Source organism: Caloenas nicobarica, chromosome Z, assembly GCF_036013445.1.
Source record: "Caloenas nicobarica isolate bCalNic1 chromosome Z, bCalNic1.hap1, whole genome shotgun sequence".
NCBI lineage: Eukaryota > Metazoa > Chordata > Aves > Columbiformes > Columbidae > Caloenas > Caloenas nicobarica.
In genome coordinates, this window is record NC_088284.1 from 74,524,832 (window position 1) to 74,542,350 (window position 17,519).

At 43.3% G+C, this 17,519-nt stretch overlaps 1 protein-coding gene across 5 annotated transcripts in view; it reads right to left on the reverse strand.

Moving 5' to 3' along the window:
- PALM2AKAP2 (PALM2 and AKAP2 fusion) overlaps window positions 1-16,374 on the reverse strand; it is a 271,664-nt gene extending 255,290 nt beyond the window's left edge. For all 5 annotated transcript variants that reach the window (XM_065655378.1, XM_065655375.1, XM_065655377.1 and 2 more), the window contains exon 1: window positions 16,055-16,374. In XM_065655378.1, the coding sequence (XP_065511450.1) occupies window positions 16,055-16,099 (45 nt within the window). In that variant the 5' untranslated portion in view covers window positions 16,100-16,374. The remainder of the gene's footprint in view (window positions 1-16,054) is intronic.
- Between the last annotated feature and the right edge of the window lie 1,145 nt (window positions 16,375-17,519).

Sequence of the window (17,519 nt, forward strand, 5' to 3'; positions counted from 1 at the left end):
AGAGGGGTTTTGGTGCTTTTTTTTTTTTCAATGCTGTGGTTTCCAATGTGTGGTTTCACATATTGCTTACTACTGAATAGATTTGGTTTCTGTCCTTGCCTTTTTTCCCCCTGTATTTCATAGGAGAAAACAATATAAACAAATATTGGTTGATTGAATTTTAAAAACACAAAGGCCAATGATGCAATCAGTGTTAAAAAGGTAAGTGCAATTTTCTCCTATCACAAACTGTGTTCTTTTGTTCAATCTGTCACTTGTGAAACTGATCAGTTGCCTCAGGAGAACTATATTTCCTCTACAAAATGATCTAAAGCTCTTCAATCTAAAGCATTTCAATAAACATTTGATTTGCCACAGTGCAAATTTGCTTTGGATGTCGAGCAGATGCACTGAATTTTCACGATGTCTTTCACATCAATGCAAGAGGTATTCTGGATATATAAAACATTACCCAACAACTTATTTTCTGAAAAATGCAGGCTTTGAAAATGTCTCATGCTAAGTGTTCAGAGTTAGTGGATGATTTTGACAATTTTGCTCTTACTCATGAGTCAGGTAAAAAATGGGAAGATAGCTAGTCCTCATCAGAGCATCTGAAAAAATTTTAGTGTTTGTCATGGTGGCTGTTTGGAAAAAAAGTCTGAATAAGGACATTAAGGAGAAAATAAACAACTGCATTGCCTACTTTCTGATGCAGAAGTTTAGACTTCATGCTGAGTTTATCAAGAAAGGCTCTTTGGACATATTTTTGAGTCAAGTGGGGACTTCACATTAAAAAAAATCCTAACCCTTGGACCAACCAAAACCACTATTGACATTTGTCAATTATCTAAATTTTCGTTGTTATTGTTGTTTGTTTTGTTTTGTTTTTTAAAGGGAGCAAAAATGGTCTAAAATAAGGAGTTAAACTGTTAAATTACAGGTCAAAGCGGCAATTTTAGCAGTTTAAAACTCAGGAGGTAATTTCTGCTACAGCACAGTAAAAGGGCGTCACCGGCTTTGCTACCTTTGCACTTTAGGAAGCACCCAATATCTGCAATTCTGGATGGCACAGGGAAACATAGTGCTTCAACAATATATCCACAAGCAAACCAATTGTTGTTCATGGCTTAAGTGGGGTTTGATTAAGTTAAAAAATTCTGCTAAAAAAGGAGAAACTGCTTGAAATGGAGTGCAATACTAATAGCACATCAGCAGTGAAAGCCCTTTCTGGTCAGTTTCTTAAATATGTGGGCTGTCTTAAAACATAGAAATAGAGAAGGATAAATCTGTAAGGCTGTGCTATATTCTGAGTATGTTGCCCTCCCCTAATGCATGATGAAAGGCTTTCTGCATATACAAGTCAAAATGTAGCCACAAAGAAATCACCCATTGAAGCTGAGCTTTGTAGAGACCTTCGACAATTTAGTTGCCCTATAGATTATGTGCAATTTGTTTTCCAGCCCCCAAATACTTCTTAAGGATCTGCTCCAAAGTTTCACTGGAGTTTTGCATTAATTTGCAAAGGCAACTCAAAAACAAGCTAGGTTGGACAAAGAGAAAAACAATGAAATTCAATGACAGTATTGTCTAGATTTGCTTCTGCTGGCATTATTTTACTCTAGTTGAAGTGAGGGTCTCATCCCCTTTGATTTTAGTGTCAGGGAAATTTCAGCTTGTCAAGCCTTCACTGTTTCACACCTTCCAGGATCAACAGAGAAACCACAAACATGATTTCCCTGGAACTGAAAATACCTCCTGTCTATTTTTTTTCCTTTTTTTCTTTTATTCCCCCTGCCTTCATCTTACTGAGAAAATAAGGCTGTTACTATATATTTTTTTTCCTTCTATTGGTAACATTTCTAGCAAGAGAAAAATCTTCTGTTGGAAGGAAGATTCAACTGAAAAAGCACCTCCTTACAATGTGTGGGTAAAGCACGGGAAGCTTATTACGGCAAGGATTATTAAATATCTGGACTCTTGGTAACGTGCAACAGAAGTCAAGAGCAGTGGCTGTTAAGAGACTCAGGTCCTCAAAACTGGCTGTCTCCCATGAGGGAATGAGAACACGTTTAAAATCTAGTAATTTTTTTTTACACGAAAGTTTGAACTTTCTGTAGGTGAGTTTAGCCACTTTCTAACTGTGCCTCTGTACCACTGATAAGAGTATGTGACATGCGGCAAAGCATGAACCTCTCAAGTTTAGAGGAACAGTGAATTCCACTTTGTGTACTCTCAGCCTTAATAACTGGTTGTCCTGGAAAGTTTGATTTTGACACTATTTATGAGGATAGTCAGAAATAGCCTGAACACTCATGGTGATAGTATGGGTTTGTTCCTGCTTACCACTGAAACTAGCAGAGAAATTCCTATTAACTTGGTTGGGAGCAGGAGAGGGTTCTACTGCAGGAGAAGAGCGTAGGGACTGGTGGTCTAAATCCAATAAAAGAGGTAATTCTATGTATTCGGATGTGCTCATGTTACCCTACATATCCGAACTTCAGTGACTGACTACTCATACACTTAGCCAATCCAAAATGCAAAGTAAACTAACCTAGCTTCAGATTTCCTTCACTGTGGTTGGATTAAACTGTTCTCCTGGGTCTCCAAGCATCCACGTGTCGGCTGCCAAGTCTGGGGGAAGCATTTTGCTTGGCATTGCAAGAAAACTGACTGGCTGCAGAAGAACCCTTTATATGCAAGCCAGTTATCTCTGGGTGACTGAGCAACATCTGAGCACAAGTAAAAATATGGGTGACCCACCCTAGAAGGAATATGGAAAGCTTTTTCCTACCCTTAAATAAGATCAGATAAACCTCAGTATTTTCTTCACTAGGCCAGACAACTGACTTATTCTGTCTTCCCTCAGAAGTAAATTTTCTCCACTTCTGATCATTTCTGGCTCTCATGGACTCTTCTCCTTTTGGCCCATGCTTTAATTGAAAACTAACACCCAGCACAATTCTGACCAGAACACGATTTGATGTGCCTTATAGGCAGTATCCCTGTGTACATATACCAGCCTGTTTGCCTTTTCCATGATGCATGTGACTGCTGAGTAATTTTCACTGGATTGTTCAGTATAATCCTCTCATCTTTTCTTCAGAGCTGCTATCCAGCAATTGATTAGTACTAGGTGTTAAGAACCCTCCACTTGTTTTGAAGACATCATGTGAAAAAGGCTAGTAATCTGCCAGTACCATTTTAAACTCTTTTTTTTCATGTGTTCACAGTCCCTTCCAGCGAAGCCTAGGTTACTGTGACAGTGATTCGGCTGCATTATCTGATCCAGATTAATGAAACACTGTCAAGAACTGGAACAAGGTCAGATCCAAGCTGGACACCATTTGTTTCAGGTTTCCACTGTGACAGCTGATTACTAGTATATATATTCTTGCTTTAGTTCTCCAGCCACTTTTGCACCTGTTAGCTTCACCTGCATAGAGATGTGACCAATGCAACAATGCCAATGACAAACCAGGTCTACCTTCTTCTCATTGGAACTCCCTCCAGCTCAGTGTGCCACTCGTAGCCAAAAGAATGCACCATGCCACAGGCCCTGCAGGTGAGGCTTCATGGTCAGTGAGCTCACCAGTGCCACAGCAACTTGGAGAAGCACACAGCACAATAACCATTTCAGTGGCACGTGGATGGAGCTTAGTTAAACCACACCGCAATCCCTAAAGATAGCGACATTGGATCTTACCGCCTCATAGCCAGACACCTATGACTTGCCTGCAATCACATGGTCAACGTTATCCATATCAATGTAAACCGGATTTATTTCACCAAGAAACATGTGTTTTTGAAGTAACAGAGAACAAAGACTATTTTAATTCTCTCATGTGCCTGAGGAGAGTGGTTTGCCATACAATTTCACAGATCAACATGAAGTAGAAACTGGAGCTTTGGATACATGCACCACCAAAATACCAGTCTTGCTTCCTTATACCTGATTTTCAGGACTACTTTCATGGCCTGTGACATCTCAGGCAAGGAAGAATGGTGCAGTGCTCTTCCAAAAGACAGGGGCCAAATGCAGAGAGAAATTCTTCCCAGTGCCCTGAGATTTGCAGCAGAGTTGTCACAGGAAACTCCTAGCAGCTCTCCAGTTCAGCAGTGTTGTCCATCCCTTCTTTCTCAGCAGTGGAATAATCTTTAACAGACACATTTCCTTCTTAATTATGAATTATTATGCTGTTTTAAAAGCCCAGAAAAAAACCAACCCACATCATTAATGTAAAGAGTTGTCTATATTGGAGACATTATTGATTCTGGAACAACTCCTCTGTAGGACATTCAATCCTGTGTATTGCTGAGAAATTCACAGAGGAGATCATCTGCACTGTTCAGTGTCACATTGATCTCACCAAGACCTTTGCTCAGCATCGTATGCAATGTCATACATGATAAAGACAAAAATACTTGTAAACCACTTAGATCCTATTGTTTTTCCTCTGGAGGTCAGGAAACTCATAATGAAAAGCATGAAAAGTATCAACAGGTCTGTATTTCACAGATGAGTTTCACATATCCCATGTGGATTTCAGTCTAAATTTTGTACTTTTTGAAACTTTAGCAATAACAAGTGTAAATTTAGCACAAGGAACAGATACTTCTCACTATCTCACTGATACAGGGACACAGTTCGTAAAGATGTTTATGTTCAGACACTTCTAAATTTCATTTTTTAAAAACTGGAGGTTTTTTGTCTTATTTCTATTTATTCATCTATCTATCTATCTATCTATCTATCTATCTATCTATCTATCTATCTATCTATCTATCTATCCATCCATCCATCTATCTATCTATCTATCTATCTATTTATCCTGGCTGGTTAAAAGTTACTTCCTTAACCAGAAATATGTACTAAGTTCACCATGAAACTGGGATGAGTTTATGCACATTCTTAATTTAGCAGTGATCCCTGCCACAACGAGTGGTCTTACAGATACAGCTTAAAATGCTGGAAAATTAATCAGCCTTCTGCTGTAGCCTACTTCTCTAAAGTGCAGCAAGTGCTTGTACATGCTTATTTTAATTATGAACAAATACATGATTAAGAATCAAGATTTTTAATGTCAATGTAGCTAGGAGTTCAAAATAGATAAGAGATTAAGTCCTTAACACTGTACTATCTGCACAGAGCCACCAGAACTTGACAACACAGCCAAGATAGTAATTTTGTACCAGAGCCAATGCGTGAGACTATCCAGTCCCCTATGCTGCAGTTATCGTAAATTCAGTGACACCTTGGATGCCAAATGCATGCTTTATGCTCCAAAAGGGAAACAGCTGAATGACTAGGGATCTTTTAAAAACCCGTGGATGTCAGTGGGGGTTCTTCCAAAGACCCTGACACATGGTGCAGCTCAGATGTGTTCCATGAGAGGCTAACAAGTGTCTGTGTGTGTACTCCAACCCCTTTTCCTCTGGGAAGCCCACTAAAGACCAGTCAGCCTGATGCTGGCACTGCAGCGTGCAGCACTCAGCTGGTTAATCACTAGATGTCTGCATTTAGCACCGTGATCCGCTCCCGAGAAATCTCAGCTCTGCACTCGCTCCTGCTGCTGCCATAAAGAGGCTGCAGCTGTGTGAGTCTCTGCAGCAAACATTACGGGCTGCTAAACTCTTCCTCCTCTAGCAACAAATCACATGGCAATTTGGTTTCTAATTTCTGTCTACAGTTTTCAACCTCTTAATAGGGACTCCTTAGCCATTATGTGCCCAGGTTATTTCTTCCTACTGCAGTGCTGCTTCTAAGCATATGGCAAAAGAACATGGCTGAACCAGAGGAGCTGACAATGACATGTCCCCAAAAGGCTGGAAAGCACCTTATATTTAGCCCTCTACTGGTAAGCTGAGGACTTTCTATCAAGGTATATATTTTTAAAAATCTGAGCACACCCCTTCTGTCCCAAATCTCCAGCTGATTGTCAGTGGCTGCTATTATTAGGCACTGCAGAGGGGCTGAGCCCCACCCTGGTCACTGTTGTCTGTGGATCCTGACAAATGATGCTGGCAGCTCAAATTAAAATAATCAGAGCACTGCCTAAATCAACAACCTGAGCTCTGTGCTGTCTGGAAAAGGCTGCAACTCACAGATGAAAGCAGGTCTGTCTCCTTCCAAAAAGAGCTCCCCAAAGTGCATTGGTCTTTGGCCTTTTTTTTTGTACACAGAGAGCATTTGTTTTTACTGGCTAAGAGGAAGAAAGCTTTATATACCTCCAGTGCCTAACCTCGCTGCAAGTCAGCTAAGTAACAAAAAGCATCTGTGTGTCAAGAGCTACACAGATCTGGTGTGCAATTGCCAAAAGGCCATACCCATTTCACTGCCACTGGACTTGGTGTTAACCCTTGCAAGCACGTGGTTTTCTCAGATCAGAATTTTCAATGGAAAAAGGTTTTCTGTGGCAGGAAAATTAGGACCAGAGGTAGGTGTAGAATCCTTGGGTCCTGAGTCCCGCTCCTGAAAGGCATCCTCCGTCCAAACAGTGCCTCAGCATAAGCAGGCTCAGCACATGCTCATGCGCCATTAGAAAGAGGGTAAGGTTTAAGATCACATTTCAATGCCATCCCACCTAAATAAGGAAGCATGGGGTTGAATTCATGGCTCTGTTGGGTTTGCTGGTGAAACAGGCAAATTCTTTACCTAAGCTTCATTTCCCCATCAATAAACAAATTCACGGAAATCTTTGCAAAGTTCCTTGGGATGCACTCAGAAAGAGGCTCAGAAGCTAAATATCACTGCTGCGAGTCCTCATAATTTACTACACGTGCCCAGTGCAGTGGTTTCCCAAACACACACTGCAGACCAACCATCTTTCTGGTGACTGTACTTTGCAAAGATTCAGATGATAAAAGAATACACTTCATTCTGTACAAGAGTAAAATAGTATTTATGAAGCGGGTAAAGACGCAACGAGTGATTCCTGAAAGAGCAAGAGGGCTCGAGAAGAGACTGAGCACCACTGTGCACCCCGTTCCAGCACCATCCCACCCGCTTCCCAGCTGCCCAGCGATCCATCATTTTTAGCATGGCACATAAACGCTGAAGTCCCACCTCTGACTTCACATGAACATCTACCCCACTGCTGCCACAGTACATGGCATCTGTCTTTAACCAGGCTAGAGCTGTTCAACCATTTCCAAAAATGTAAATATTTCACAACTATTTTACTTTAGCAGTGTCCTAGCAACAATAACAATAAAATAACAAAAAAAATCTTTTCACTGGTTTTCAATTTCTTTTGCTAAGTGTAATTTGAAAGGCACAAATGAAATCCAGTATCTCAGCTCCTTGTCTGTGCTCAAGAGATGTTGGTGATGTGTTAAGGGCTCGGAATGCACTGTGGAAACAATTCTAAATTTAAACAGTTCAGTTTGGGTAAGTCTGGAGACTGTCTAGAAATTTCTCAAGAGCAAGTTGGTTTCTGGTTTCTATTTATTCCTAGTTTTCGTTGATACCTTGACGGCAATATTTTTTCATCATATTTCCACTTCTCTTGCTGTCATGTAAACATTCCTAAAGCAAAAATACAGATAAAACTCGAGACGATAATTTTAGTTTTCAGACATTATGGGCATTTTTCTTCGGCTTTTTGGCTTAGAAGGGGAAAAGGCCATAACAGTTCCTACACTGTGCATGAACTCTCAGTGTTTTATATGCTTCAGAAGTTGAGACAAGATACAACTGTGCTTGTATGGGTTTCTCTGTGCAAGGTCTATTGTGAAGCTGACTCATGATATTGCTGCAGTCCAGGGCAGGGCTGCATATTTGTGTTGCGGGGAAACCTCTCTCATCCTTTACAGCAGATACAAATACACCACATCCTCTCCCGCAGCTGATCTCCACTGAGGTTCACAGGAGCCTCACGGGTTTTTATTGTGCTCACAGGATAGATCTCATTTAGATTTAGTTTGTGATAATTTCTAGTTTACACGCACTAAACCCATTCCTGGAAATATTTGCAGCACAACACAGACTTTTCCTACGCCCACCAGGTCTTCCTCACCATAGAGTGCTCTGGAAATCTATTAAGGTCTCCCTAGCCTTCAAGTTTTTTCAGCTCAGACTGTAAAAGGAGGACAGCTACAGCTATAGGAGGATTTTCTATTTCAGGTACTAGCTTATTAGGACTGCTGAGGAACAAGATGGCAGAGGAATGGTTGTGATTAATCAGCGCCATAAATAAAATTGCAAATAGGATAACGAAGGAAAAATGGGAATGGAAAAAATGGATTAAACTATGTAGCAGCAATATTCAAATGAGCTCCATGGTGAATTGCGAAGGGTCTTTCTTTAGTGCCAAAACTTGTGAAAGTATTTAAAGACATAGTTACTCCAGGAATGTGTTTGAGTACACAGCATGGCTGCACTGTGTCAGACCATTTAGCCCATGCTCCATTCTAGCACAGAGCCTAATGTAGAAGACCTCAGGAGCATGACAAATACATGTACAACTTCTCTGCCAGCCTCCAGCAACTTGCAACTTGAAAATTACTTATATGTAATGAGAAAGTCCTTCAAGGATTCTACTTCCATGAGCATCCGTGGGTTTACCTCAAGGCCAGGTGCACTTAGAGTATCTGTCACATCCTAGAGAGAGGGGTTCTACTCATTTTAGGAAGAACATTTCTTTGGTTTTGTTTTGTTGACAACTGCTGCTCTCCTTAGACACCTACTAATTCTTGTGCCAAAAGATGTGAGCAGTATTTCGTTATCCTCTGTCTCTGTAACACTCAGGAACCTATAGCCTTCTCCAAATTCTTCTCACTCACCTATTTTCCAAGCAGAAAAGTGTGAGCCTACTTACTCTGCTTACTCGTTGCAGAAATTGGTGCCTCTTTTCTTTTTTCTCTTTCCTTTTCTTTTCTTTCCTTTTCTTTTCTCTTTTCTCTTTTCTTTTCTTTTCTTTTCTTTTCTTTTCTTTTCTTTTCTTTTCTTTTCTTTTCTTTTCTTTTCTTTTCTTTTCTTTTCTGCAGGCTTTAGGTCTGAAAACAGCTGAATTCAGATGGATTAGGTCGTGTGCTTAACTTTCAGGACAAAAACATTACTTCCTAAATGAAGGCATAGAAACTCGTGTATTAAGTCATCATAGCAATACTAAACTGATGATTAAATTAATTTGCCACATCTTTCTGTGTGATCCCCAGTACCTGAGATTCTAATTTTCATGAACAATATTCTCTGAAAGGATTTGCAAAAATTTTGAAGAAGTGGTTCAGTAAAGTGACCTTGGGTATGAGATCTACTAGTCATGAGTTTTACTTTTGTGGGGTACTAGACAACGAGTGAATGGAGAGAAAAATAAAAATGTCAAAATGCTTTTCTGTCAGTAAATTTTCTGAAATTTATGGACACCACATGATGCTCACTGCACTTGCTGAGTGTCCAGCCCATGAATGTAGAATGCCTAGGTTACCAGCAATTGTGGTACTGAAACTATACCGGTACTATCTTTCCAAAAGATAATTGTATTACTATTCCCAAAGGCCTATTGAAAAATTAGTGGAATGCTATACGTAAACATATATGAACCTGCCTCCCTTTTGGTAGGACCTCATTTACCAAATAGTCTAACTAGCTCTGCAAGACTGCTTTTTTATTGTTGTATTTACTTCTCCACCACTCTACATTATCTGCACGTTATGAACTTTGATTTTCCATTTACATCAAAGTACAAATACAGAACACCTTCAAGCCTTGAAAAGCTGCTTCCTACAAACTCTGCCCTGGCTTTGCTGTCAAGGAACCAGGTTCTGTTCAGCAGTCTCCCTTACTGACAGCAACTTTTTGACACCTTAATCCAGCTAAGGCAGACCCCACTGATACAGGAGGGGGCTATTTTTAAACGAAAGTGTTCTGCCATACTAAGTCAAACACCTGATGACATTTAAGTAATGTTAGATCCAGTCAACAAACTCAAAATCTCATAGAAAAGACAAAAATGGCCATGTTTGATGGGATCTATCTTTGGCGTGGCTACTTGAATGTCAATAATTACTTTTCTTTAATGTTTCACTGAGCTACTGTTTCTCAGAGCTGGGCACTGATAAGTGGTAGCCATCATTACTGTTGCTTTCACCTGCTAAGAAATCAGTAGATTTTAGTGTCTTCCCATTTGCACCTGTAGGCTGGACATGTTCTTGACCTGAAAACCTCCTCCAGTTCCTGTGCTGGTTATTGCTCTAGTGGATGATTTCTCCTCAGTGCTGCCCTTCAGTGATTGCCTTTAGTTCACCTGATATATGGGTAGTACATATTCACTGCATCATAAGTGCATCTGCACCCCAGATGCACCGATACATACTCAGTGCCCCCACTTCGCGTCTTTATGACTGCTAGCTAAGTGATGGAAAATATTTATATTTCGTAAATGCTTGTCTATGTTTAGATCGCTATCTGGTGGTAATCTTCGCAGCCATAGAGAAGGGGGGCATATAATAAATTACGGAGTAACACAGTTTATTTATACAAAATGTGATAAATTTACTCAGCTCACCTGTCCTCTTGCCACTGAGCCTGCTTCCTCTGGGATTACTCACATTCCAAACGTCTGAGCAACTTGCAGCAGGCAGATTTTTTTTTAAGCCACAAAAATGCTTCCTTTTTCACCCAAAATTTTGCCCACCACTCCCCTTAGGAAAAGAGCAGATGTAAGCATGGAAGTGTGCTATAGGAACAAGGTCAGAGAGAAGACAGCTTCCGATCTCCTCTTTTAACCTCTTGTTTACCTCCTGCATCTTCCCGCAGCGTTCAGAGTGGGTGTTGCTGCTGGTAGGGCAGTGCTGCTATGGGGATTTAGGGTCAGGCTCAAGCAGATGTTAAGAGTGGTGTGACATGGCAGAAGGATTTACCAATATCTGCCCATGGCACACGTAGAGAGATGGGATGTGACCTCTGCTCAAGGAAGGATCAGAAAACTAATCACTCCTGGCCATCATAGAATAACAGAATCACAGAATGTTAGGGATTGGAAGGGACCTCAAAAGATCATCTAGTCCAATCCCCCTGCCAGGGCAGGAACACCCAGATGAGGTTACACAGGAAGGCGTCCCGGCGGGTTTTGAATATCTCCAGAGAAGGAGAATCCACAACCTCCCTGGGCAGCCTGTTCCAGTGTTTTGTCATCCTCACTGAGAAGAAGTTTCTTCTCAAATTTAAGTAGAACCTCTTGTGTTCCAGCTTGAACTCATTACCCCTTGTCTTACTGTTGGTTGTCACCGAGAAGAGCCTGGCTCCATCCTTGTGACACTCACCCTTTACATATTTATAAATATTAATGAGGTCACCCTCTTTTCCAAGCTAAAGAGCCCCAGCTCCCTCAGCCTTTCCTCACACGGGAGATGCTCCGCTCCCTTCATCATCTTCGTTGCCCTGCTCTGGACTCTCTCCAGCAGTTCCCTGTCCTGGAACTGAGGGGCCCAGAACTGGACACAATATTCCAGATGAGGTCTCACCAGGGCAGAGTAGAGGGGAAGCAGAACCTCTCTCGACCTACTAACCACCCCCCTTCTAATACACCCCAGGATGCCATTGGCCTTCTTGGCCGCAAGGGCCCAGTGCTGGCTCATGGTCATCCTGCTGCCCACCAGGACCCCCAGGTCCCTTTCCCCTACACTGCTCTCTAATAGGCCATTCCCCAACTTATACTGGAACCTGGGGTTGTTCCTGCCCAGATGTAAGACTCTACGTTTTCCCTTGTTATATTTCATTAAATTTTTCCCTGCCCAACTCTCCAGCCTGTCCAGATCTCGCTGGATGGCAGCACAGCCCTCTGGCGTGTCAGCCACTCCTCCCAGCTTGGTGTCATCAGCAAACTTGCTGATAGTACACTCAATTTCCTCATCCAAGTTGTTGATGAAGATATGGAATAATACTGGTCCCAGTACTGACCCTTGAGGCACTCCACTAGATACAGGCCTCCAACCAGACTCCGCTCCAGTGACCACAACTCTCTGGCTTCTTTCCTTCAGCCAGTTCACAGTCCACCTCACTGCCCGATCATCCAGTCCACACTTCTTCAGTTTAGCTGTGAGGATGCTGTGGGAGACTGTGTCAAATGCTTTGCTGAAGTCAAGGTAGACCACGTCCACTGCTCTGCCATCATCTATCCACCTTGTTATGTCTTCATAAAAGGCTATGAGGTTGGTCAAACACGACTTCCCCTTGGTGAAGCCATGTTGACTGCCCCTGATGACCCTCTTATCCTTGATATGTCTTAAGATGGCGCCAAGGATAAGGTGTTCCATCACTTTCCCAGGGATGGAGGTGAGGCTGACCGGTCTATAGTTGCCTGGGTCCTCCTTCTTGCCCTTTTTGAAGACTGGAGTGACATTTGCTTTCCTCCAGTCCTCAGGCACCTCTCCCATTTCCCAAGACTTGGCAAAGATGATGGAGAGTGGTCCAGCAATGACTTCAGCCAGCTCCCTCAGCACCCATGGGTGCATCCCATCTGGACCCATGGATTTATGGATGTCCAGATTTCTTAATTGCTCCCTAACCCAGTCCTCATCAACCAAGACAAACTCCTCCATTGCCCTGCCTTCCTCTGGGGCCCCAGGGCTACGGGGCTCCTCAGGACAGTCTCTGGCAGTACAGACAGAGATAAAGAAGGCATTCAGTAATTCTGCCTTCTCTGTATCTTCTGTCACCAGGGCACCCACCCCATTCATCAGTGGGCCTACATTGCCTCTGGTGTTAGTTTTATCTGCCATGTATTTGAAGAAGTTCTTTCTATTTTCCTTGAACCCTCTTGCCAGGTTTAACTCTAAGGAGGGCTTAGCTTTCCTAGTTGCCTCCCTACATCCTTTAACAACAGCCTTATATTCTTCCCAAGTGGCCAGCCCCTCCTTCCATGATTTCTAAACTCTACTCTTCCACTTGAGCTTACTCAGCAGTTCCCTGTTTAACCACGCAGGTCTCCTGGCCCATAGGACCTTCCTAGGACACAGAGTTTATGTTTTCCACCCAGGCAGACACAACTGGGCTCCACTTTTTAGTAGGTGGCTCACATCTCCCCACTTCTGAGATCAGACTACCACAGTGCTTTGGGTCTTGCTGTAGTTAGCTTGTGAACTTTAGGAACTTCAGGAACTGAAAGAGCTAAAAATGACAGCTTAAGCATGTCCAATGGCATTAAAAATGTATACATTTAAAGCCACCTTTTTTTTTTTTTTTTTTTTAGAAACACACATTCTATTTTTTAAAGGCTTATTTAGCTGTATCTTGCTGTGGTAAACCATAGCATCCAAGTTGTACTCAATCCTCCATGCATCTCTAAATGTTCTCTGAGACAAAGGCAAAGTCCATTATTCACAGTTTACTGATGGAAAATGAATGCACAGAGAAGATAAGCATTTGCTGCTGGCAAAACAAGTGGCTGGTTCATGTTGACCAAGGTTTAGATTAATGTCCTAACAGCCACCTCTTTTCCTCTTCTCATGACACGTGCATCTATACCAGACAGGCATGCATTAAAACTGTGGTTACTCCAGGTAACAAAGTACAACATCAAACTCTTCAAAAGGTGTCAGCCTTCTGGTCCAAATATTCATATTTCCATATTTGGATTTTGTGTTCTTTAAATACTCAGTGATGCACACTTAAAATTCACTATGATTGTCTTCCTGGGAAGCTCATTTGCCATGGTGATTATGGAAGCAAGCACAAACATACAGGCAACAATGTGTAGAAGTCCCAATAGTAAATGGATTTCTTTCTACATGCCTCGCATTCAAACAGCTTCATTGAACAGTGCTGTTGTAAGCTTCTGTTCATTGGAGTGAGATACTGCAGCTTGTCAAAATAGAGGGAACACCCAGCTGAATGAAAATGCCACCTTTTTCTTCTTCTAAGAAGGCCACACAGCTTTTGAGGATTTACCTTATTTTAGCCAACCAGAGGCAGAAGAGAAATTCCTAACTCATCCAGATGGAGCAAAGCTTACACAAGAAATAAACTTCTCTGCATTCTGACAAACATTTGCAGCAGTCCAAGCACAAGAGAAAAGTAACCTAACAAGCTTACGTGTAAAACCTGTTGGTCTGCAGAGTGGGGAAGCAAACGAGTCGCTTCGTGGACCCACATTCAAGCTTAAAATAAAGCTGAATATTTTTGATGCTGAAGTAAAATTACTTCAGTCTAATTCACTAATTCATTACTATACTATCTTTTCTTTGTTACCAGAAATAGAAACCAAAAAAGGAAATATATATAGAAAATGAAGATCCAGGTTCTCAAGGCCTTCTCTCATACCACCATAAACCTACTGTAAAAAGCTGCAATATACCAGGTAATAATTTTACCTCCATAATGGCCTCATTGGTGTGAAATGCAAAACACCAAGCAGCAGACCATCCGATTTATTATACATTGTGAAAGGTTTAAGCACATGATGTGGAGGTGGAAATGGGTGCTGCTTGGCTTTCTGTTATATAGCAGTTAAAAGAAGCAGCAATAACATAAGTTTGTTTTTTCTTTTTAATCGGGAGACAGAAGTTTTTCAGAGCTATGCACAGCGGCAATGTGCAGAGCCACTCTGTAATATGGTCCTGCCATACAGGAGTCCCAAACCAGAGGCAATGGTGAGGATTGCCTCTGGGGGAACTTTCCCGGTGTTTCCATTCGGAGATTTGGCAATGCCTATGCTGACAGAAAACTGTGAACCAGCTTAAAAATATGCGCCTACTTTCCACTGCCTGAAAATTAGATGGTTATAGTATCTCCCTACCCCCACCTCCCCCTATCAAATGATACCATTTGCTCTTTTTCGGGAAATATTTTAGAGAGAAAAAACAACCACAACAACAAAACCAAACAACCTCCCCCAACAAAACCAGCCAAACAAACAAAAAACAAAAAACCCCCAAACAAACCTAATCTATTTGTTTTACATCTGGTTCTCCATGGACCTATTAGCAGAATAGCGGACTTGGAGAAAACAGCTTGGAACAGCAGCAGTAGCAGAGCAGCCATTCCTCTTACTACAAAGGGAATCTGTAATCTCTGCTGGCTCCAGTAAAACGTAGCATCTGTTGATCACTGAGGGAAGCGGGCAAGGGAACGTAAAACCCATGCGGGCTCTGCCGTCTTCTGTCATTTCCCTGCAGACCTCCAGGTGTGCGGTCCCCGGCACGGACTGTGCCATCCGACGGGGACCGGCACAGCTGCACCAGCATCTCAGCCGCAGGGAAGAAGAAGAGCTGGGTGTCACTGGAACAAGGGCAGGCTGTGTGGGGCTGGCAGACCGGCAGCGCCCACGGAAACACAGGCCTTTTGACGCGGCCCCCGTGGCGCGCTGGAAGATGAGCTGGCGATTCCTGTGTGCCAGGAGGATGATGGTTTTCGAACACCCAGGCCCAGTCCTCGCCGGGTGTCGCTGCCCATGTTCCTCTGAGGTCCGCACCCGCTGAGCCCATGGCTCACGGCAAATTATTACATGAAAACAAAAGTTTTAACTAAAATGGGGCACAATCCTGCCTAGACTTTATCCCTGGCAGGATGCAACTCAGCAGGGAATTTGTCTGGAACCACGTATTCAGCTACAGAACTGAGGTGACAGTTTAGTAGATCAAATAATTACATGATTTGGATAATGCAGTGTTTGTATTAGATTGTCTTAAAAATTAGTAATATCACAATTATTTTCTTCAGCAAAAGCCACCCTGCGGCAGATCATTTTGTCTGACTTCTTAATCAGCTAAGCTAAAGCTCCCACTATGAGAAAATATTTTTTCAGCAGAGGACTGATTTTCTCCTGCAATCTCCCCTCCTCCCCACTTATTCCTTCTTTTCTTCTCCATCATCAATCTTTTAAGCGTGCCACTGTGCGTTCACATTTTTCTTTCTGCACGTGTCAGCTCAATGCTCTTCCTCAGAGCCCTCTCCCTCCGCCAAATCCTGCAAAGCAGACTTTAACCACTCATTTCCCAAACTGGGAACTCCACACACAACTTCACAAAATCCAGGCTCTCTGGGAGCTTCCCAGCCACCCTGCCGGAATCACCCCCTTCCCTCCGCAGCCCCCGGCTATGGACAAAATGAGCAAGTAAAATGAAACCGACTTACTGCTATGGCTTGGAGCCTTTCCTTGTGCAACTCTGCTTCCGCCATCCTGGAGAGAAGGACACAGGAGGAGACAGTGGGAGACGGGTGGGGGGAAAAAAAAAAAAGCAGCAAAACCAAAACAGAGCACACACTGCAGTCACTCGCGGAGAACTGGAGTAATTGCAAAGAAAGCCGAGCTTCTGTGTAGTAGTCAGCCACTTTTGGAGGCACTGCAGTCTGGCTCACGGTAGGATCATTTTAGTCACTGGACCGGTGCCTGCCTTGCTGCCTGTCTCCCAGCTGTATTGCTAACTGCACTTCATTGCTGCTTCTGTGTGCTGTTGCTGTCACACAAGCCATGTATGCACTCTCCAAGCAGCTGAGCGCAGGGATAGCTCGCATGGCTATAATTTTTCGCGTTGACGTCTCAGCTCATTTGCTCCTCCTATGGGGCGCTGGGTCACGACAGGAGCTCGACATCAGTAGCGTGCACAGTAACCCAAACCTGCACGACTGCAGCAGAGGAGGCAGACAGCTGTGCCGCTGCATGTCCTTAGCGAGCAGGGCGGCGGGGAGGGAAGGACGGTGGCACATGGTGTGGCGAGCAGGAGCTGCTGCAGACAGGGAGGCAGGGAGGCTGGGATGAAGGCAGTGGCTGCAGCCTCGAATTAAAGCAGGTTTGGCTAAGGGAAAGGATAGGGCTGGCTGGAGGAGGGAGGCATGGAGCGTGGGTGAGCAGCACAGCCACTCGCGGATGCAGTGGTACCACGGCATGATGCTGCAAAGGGCTGCTGCTGCAGCACAGCCTTTAAGAGCAGCGGTGAAGAGCATGGGGGGGTGAGCGGGGAAGAGGGAAGCTGTCCATGCACCCTGCACGTGCATTGCACATTAAAGCACTGTGTTGACATCAGACACTCGAAAGTGACAAAGCTCTACATGAAAACAGTCTGACTGAAGACTGCAGGTATGTTATGAATAGGGAAAGAGGCAGGTGGGGAACAGAAGCGGGGCTTGAGCCAGTATCATGAGCGTACCCTTATTTTCAAGCATGGCTTTGGTTTTGCATGCAACCTCAAAAAAAAAAAAAAAAAATTTTTTTTTTGGTATGATCTCCCATCTGCTTTGTTTTCTCATAAACAGCAAAGAAACCCCCCACTCTCTCCCAGCCTGGTCCCATGGGGTACTACTGAACGGGTCAGCACATGGCTGTCCCAGCACAGGGATGTCCCCAAGCCAGCACAGGCATCACACTGGATGAAGAGCTGGGCAGTGAGCTGAGTCTGGCATCCTGTTACTGTCCTGCCGCGAGGAGCAGAAATGTGTTTTGCATCATATAATTTTGCTTCAAAAATCCCATGCTGACAGGACAGGGAAACTCCATCTCCTTGGAGGAAAGTGGTCTGGACATCACTCTGCTTTCCATGTGCGTGCCCTTTCATGTGCCACCCAGCCTGGCATTTCACCCCTCTGCACCACCCCTATCTCC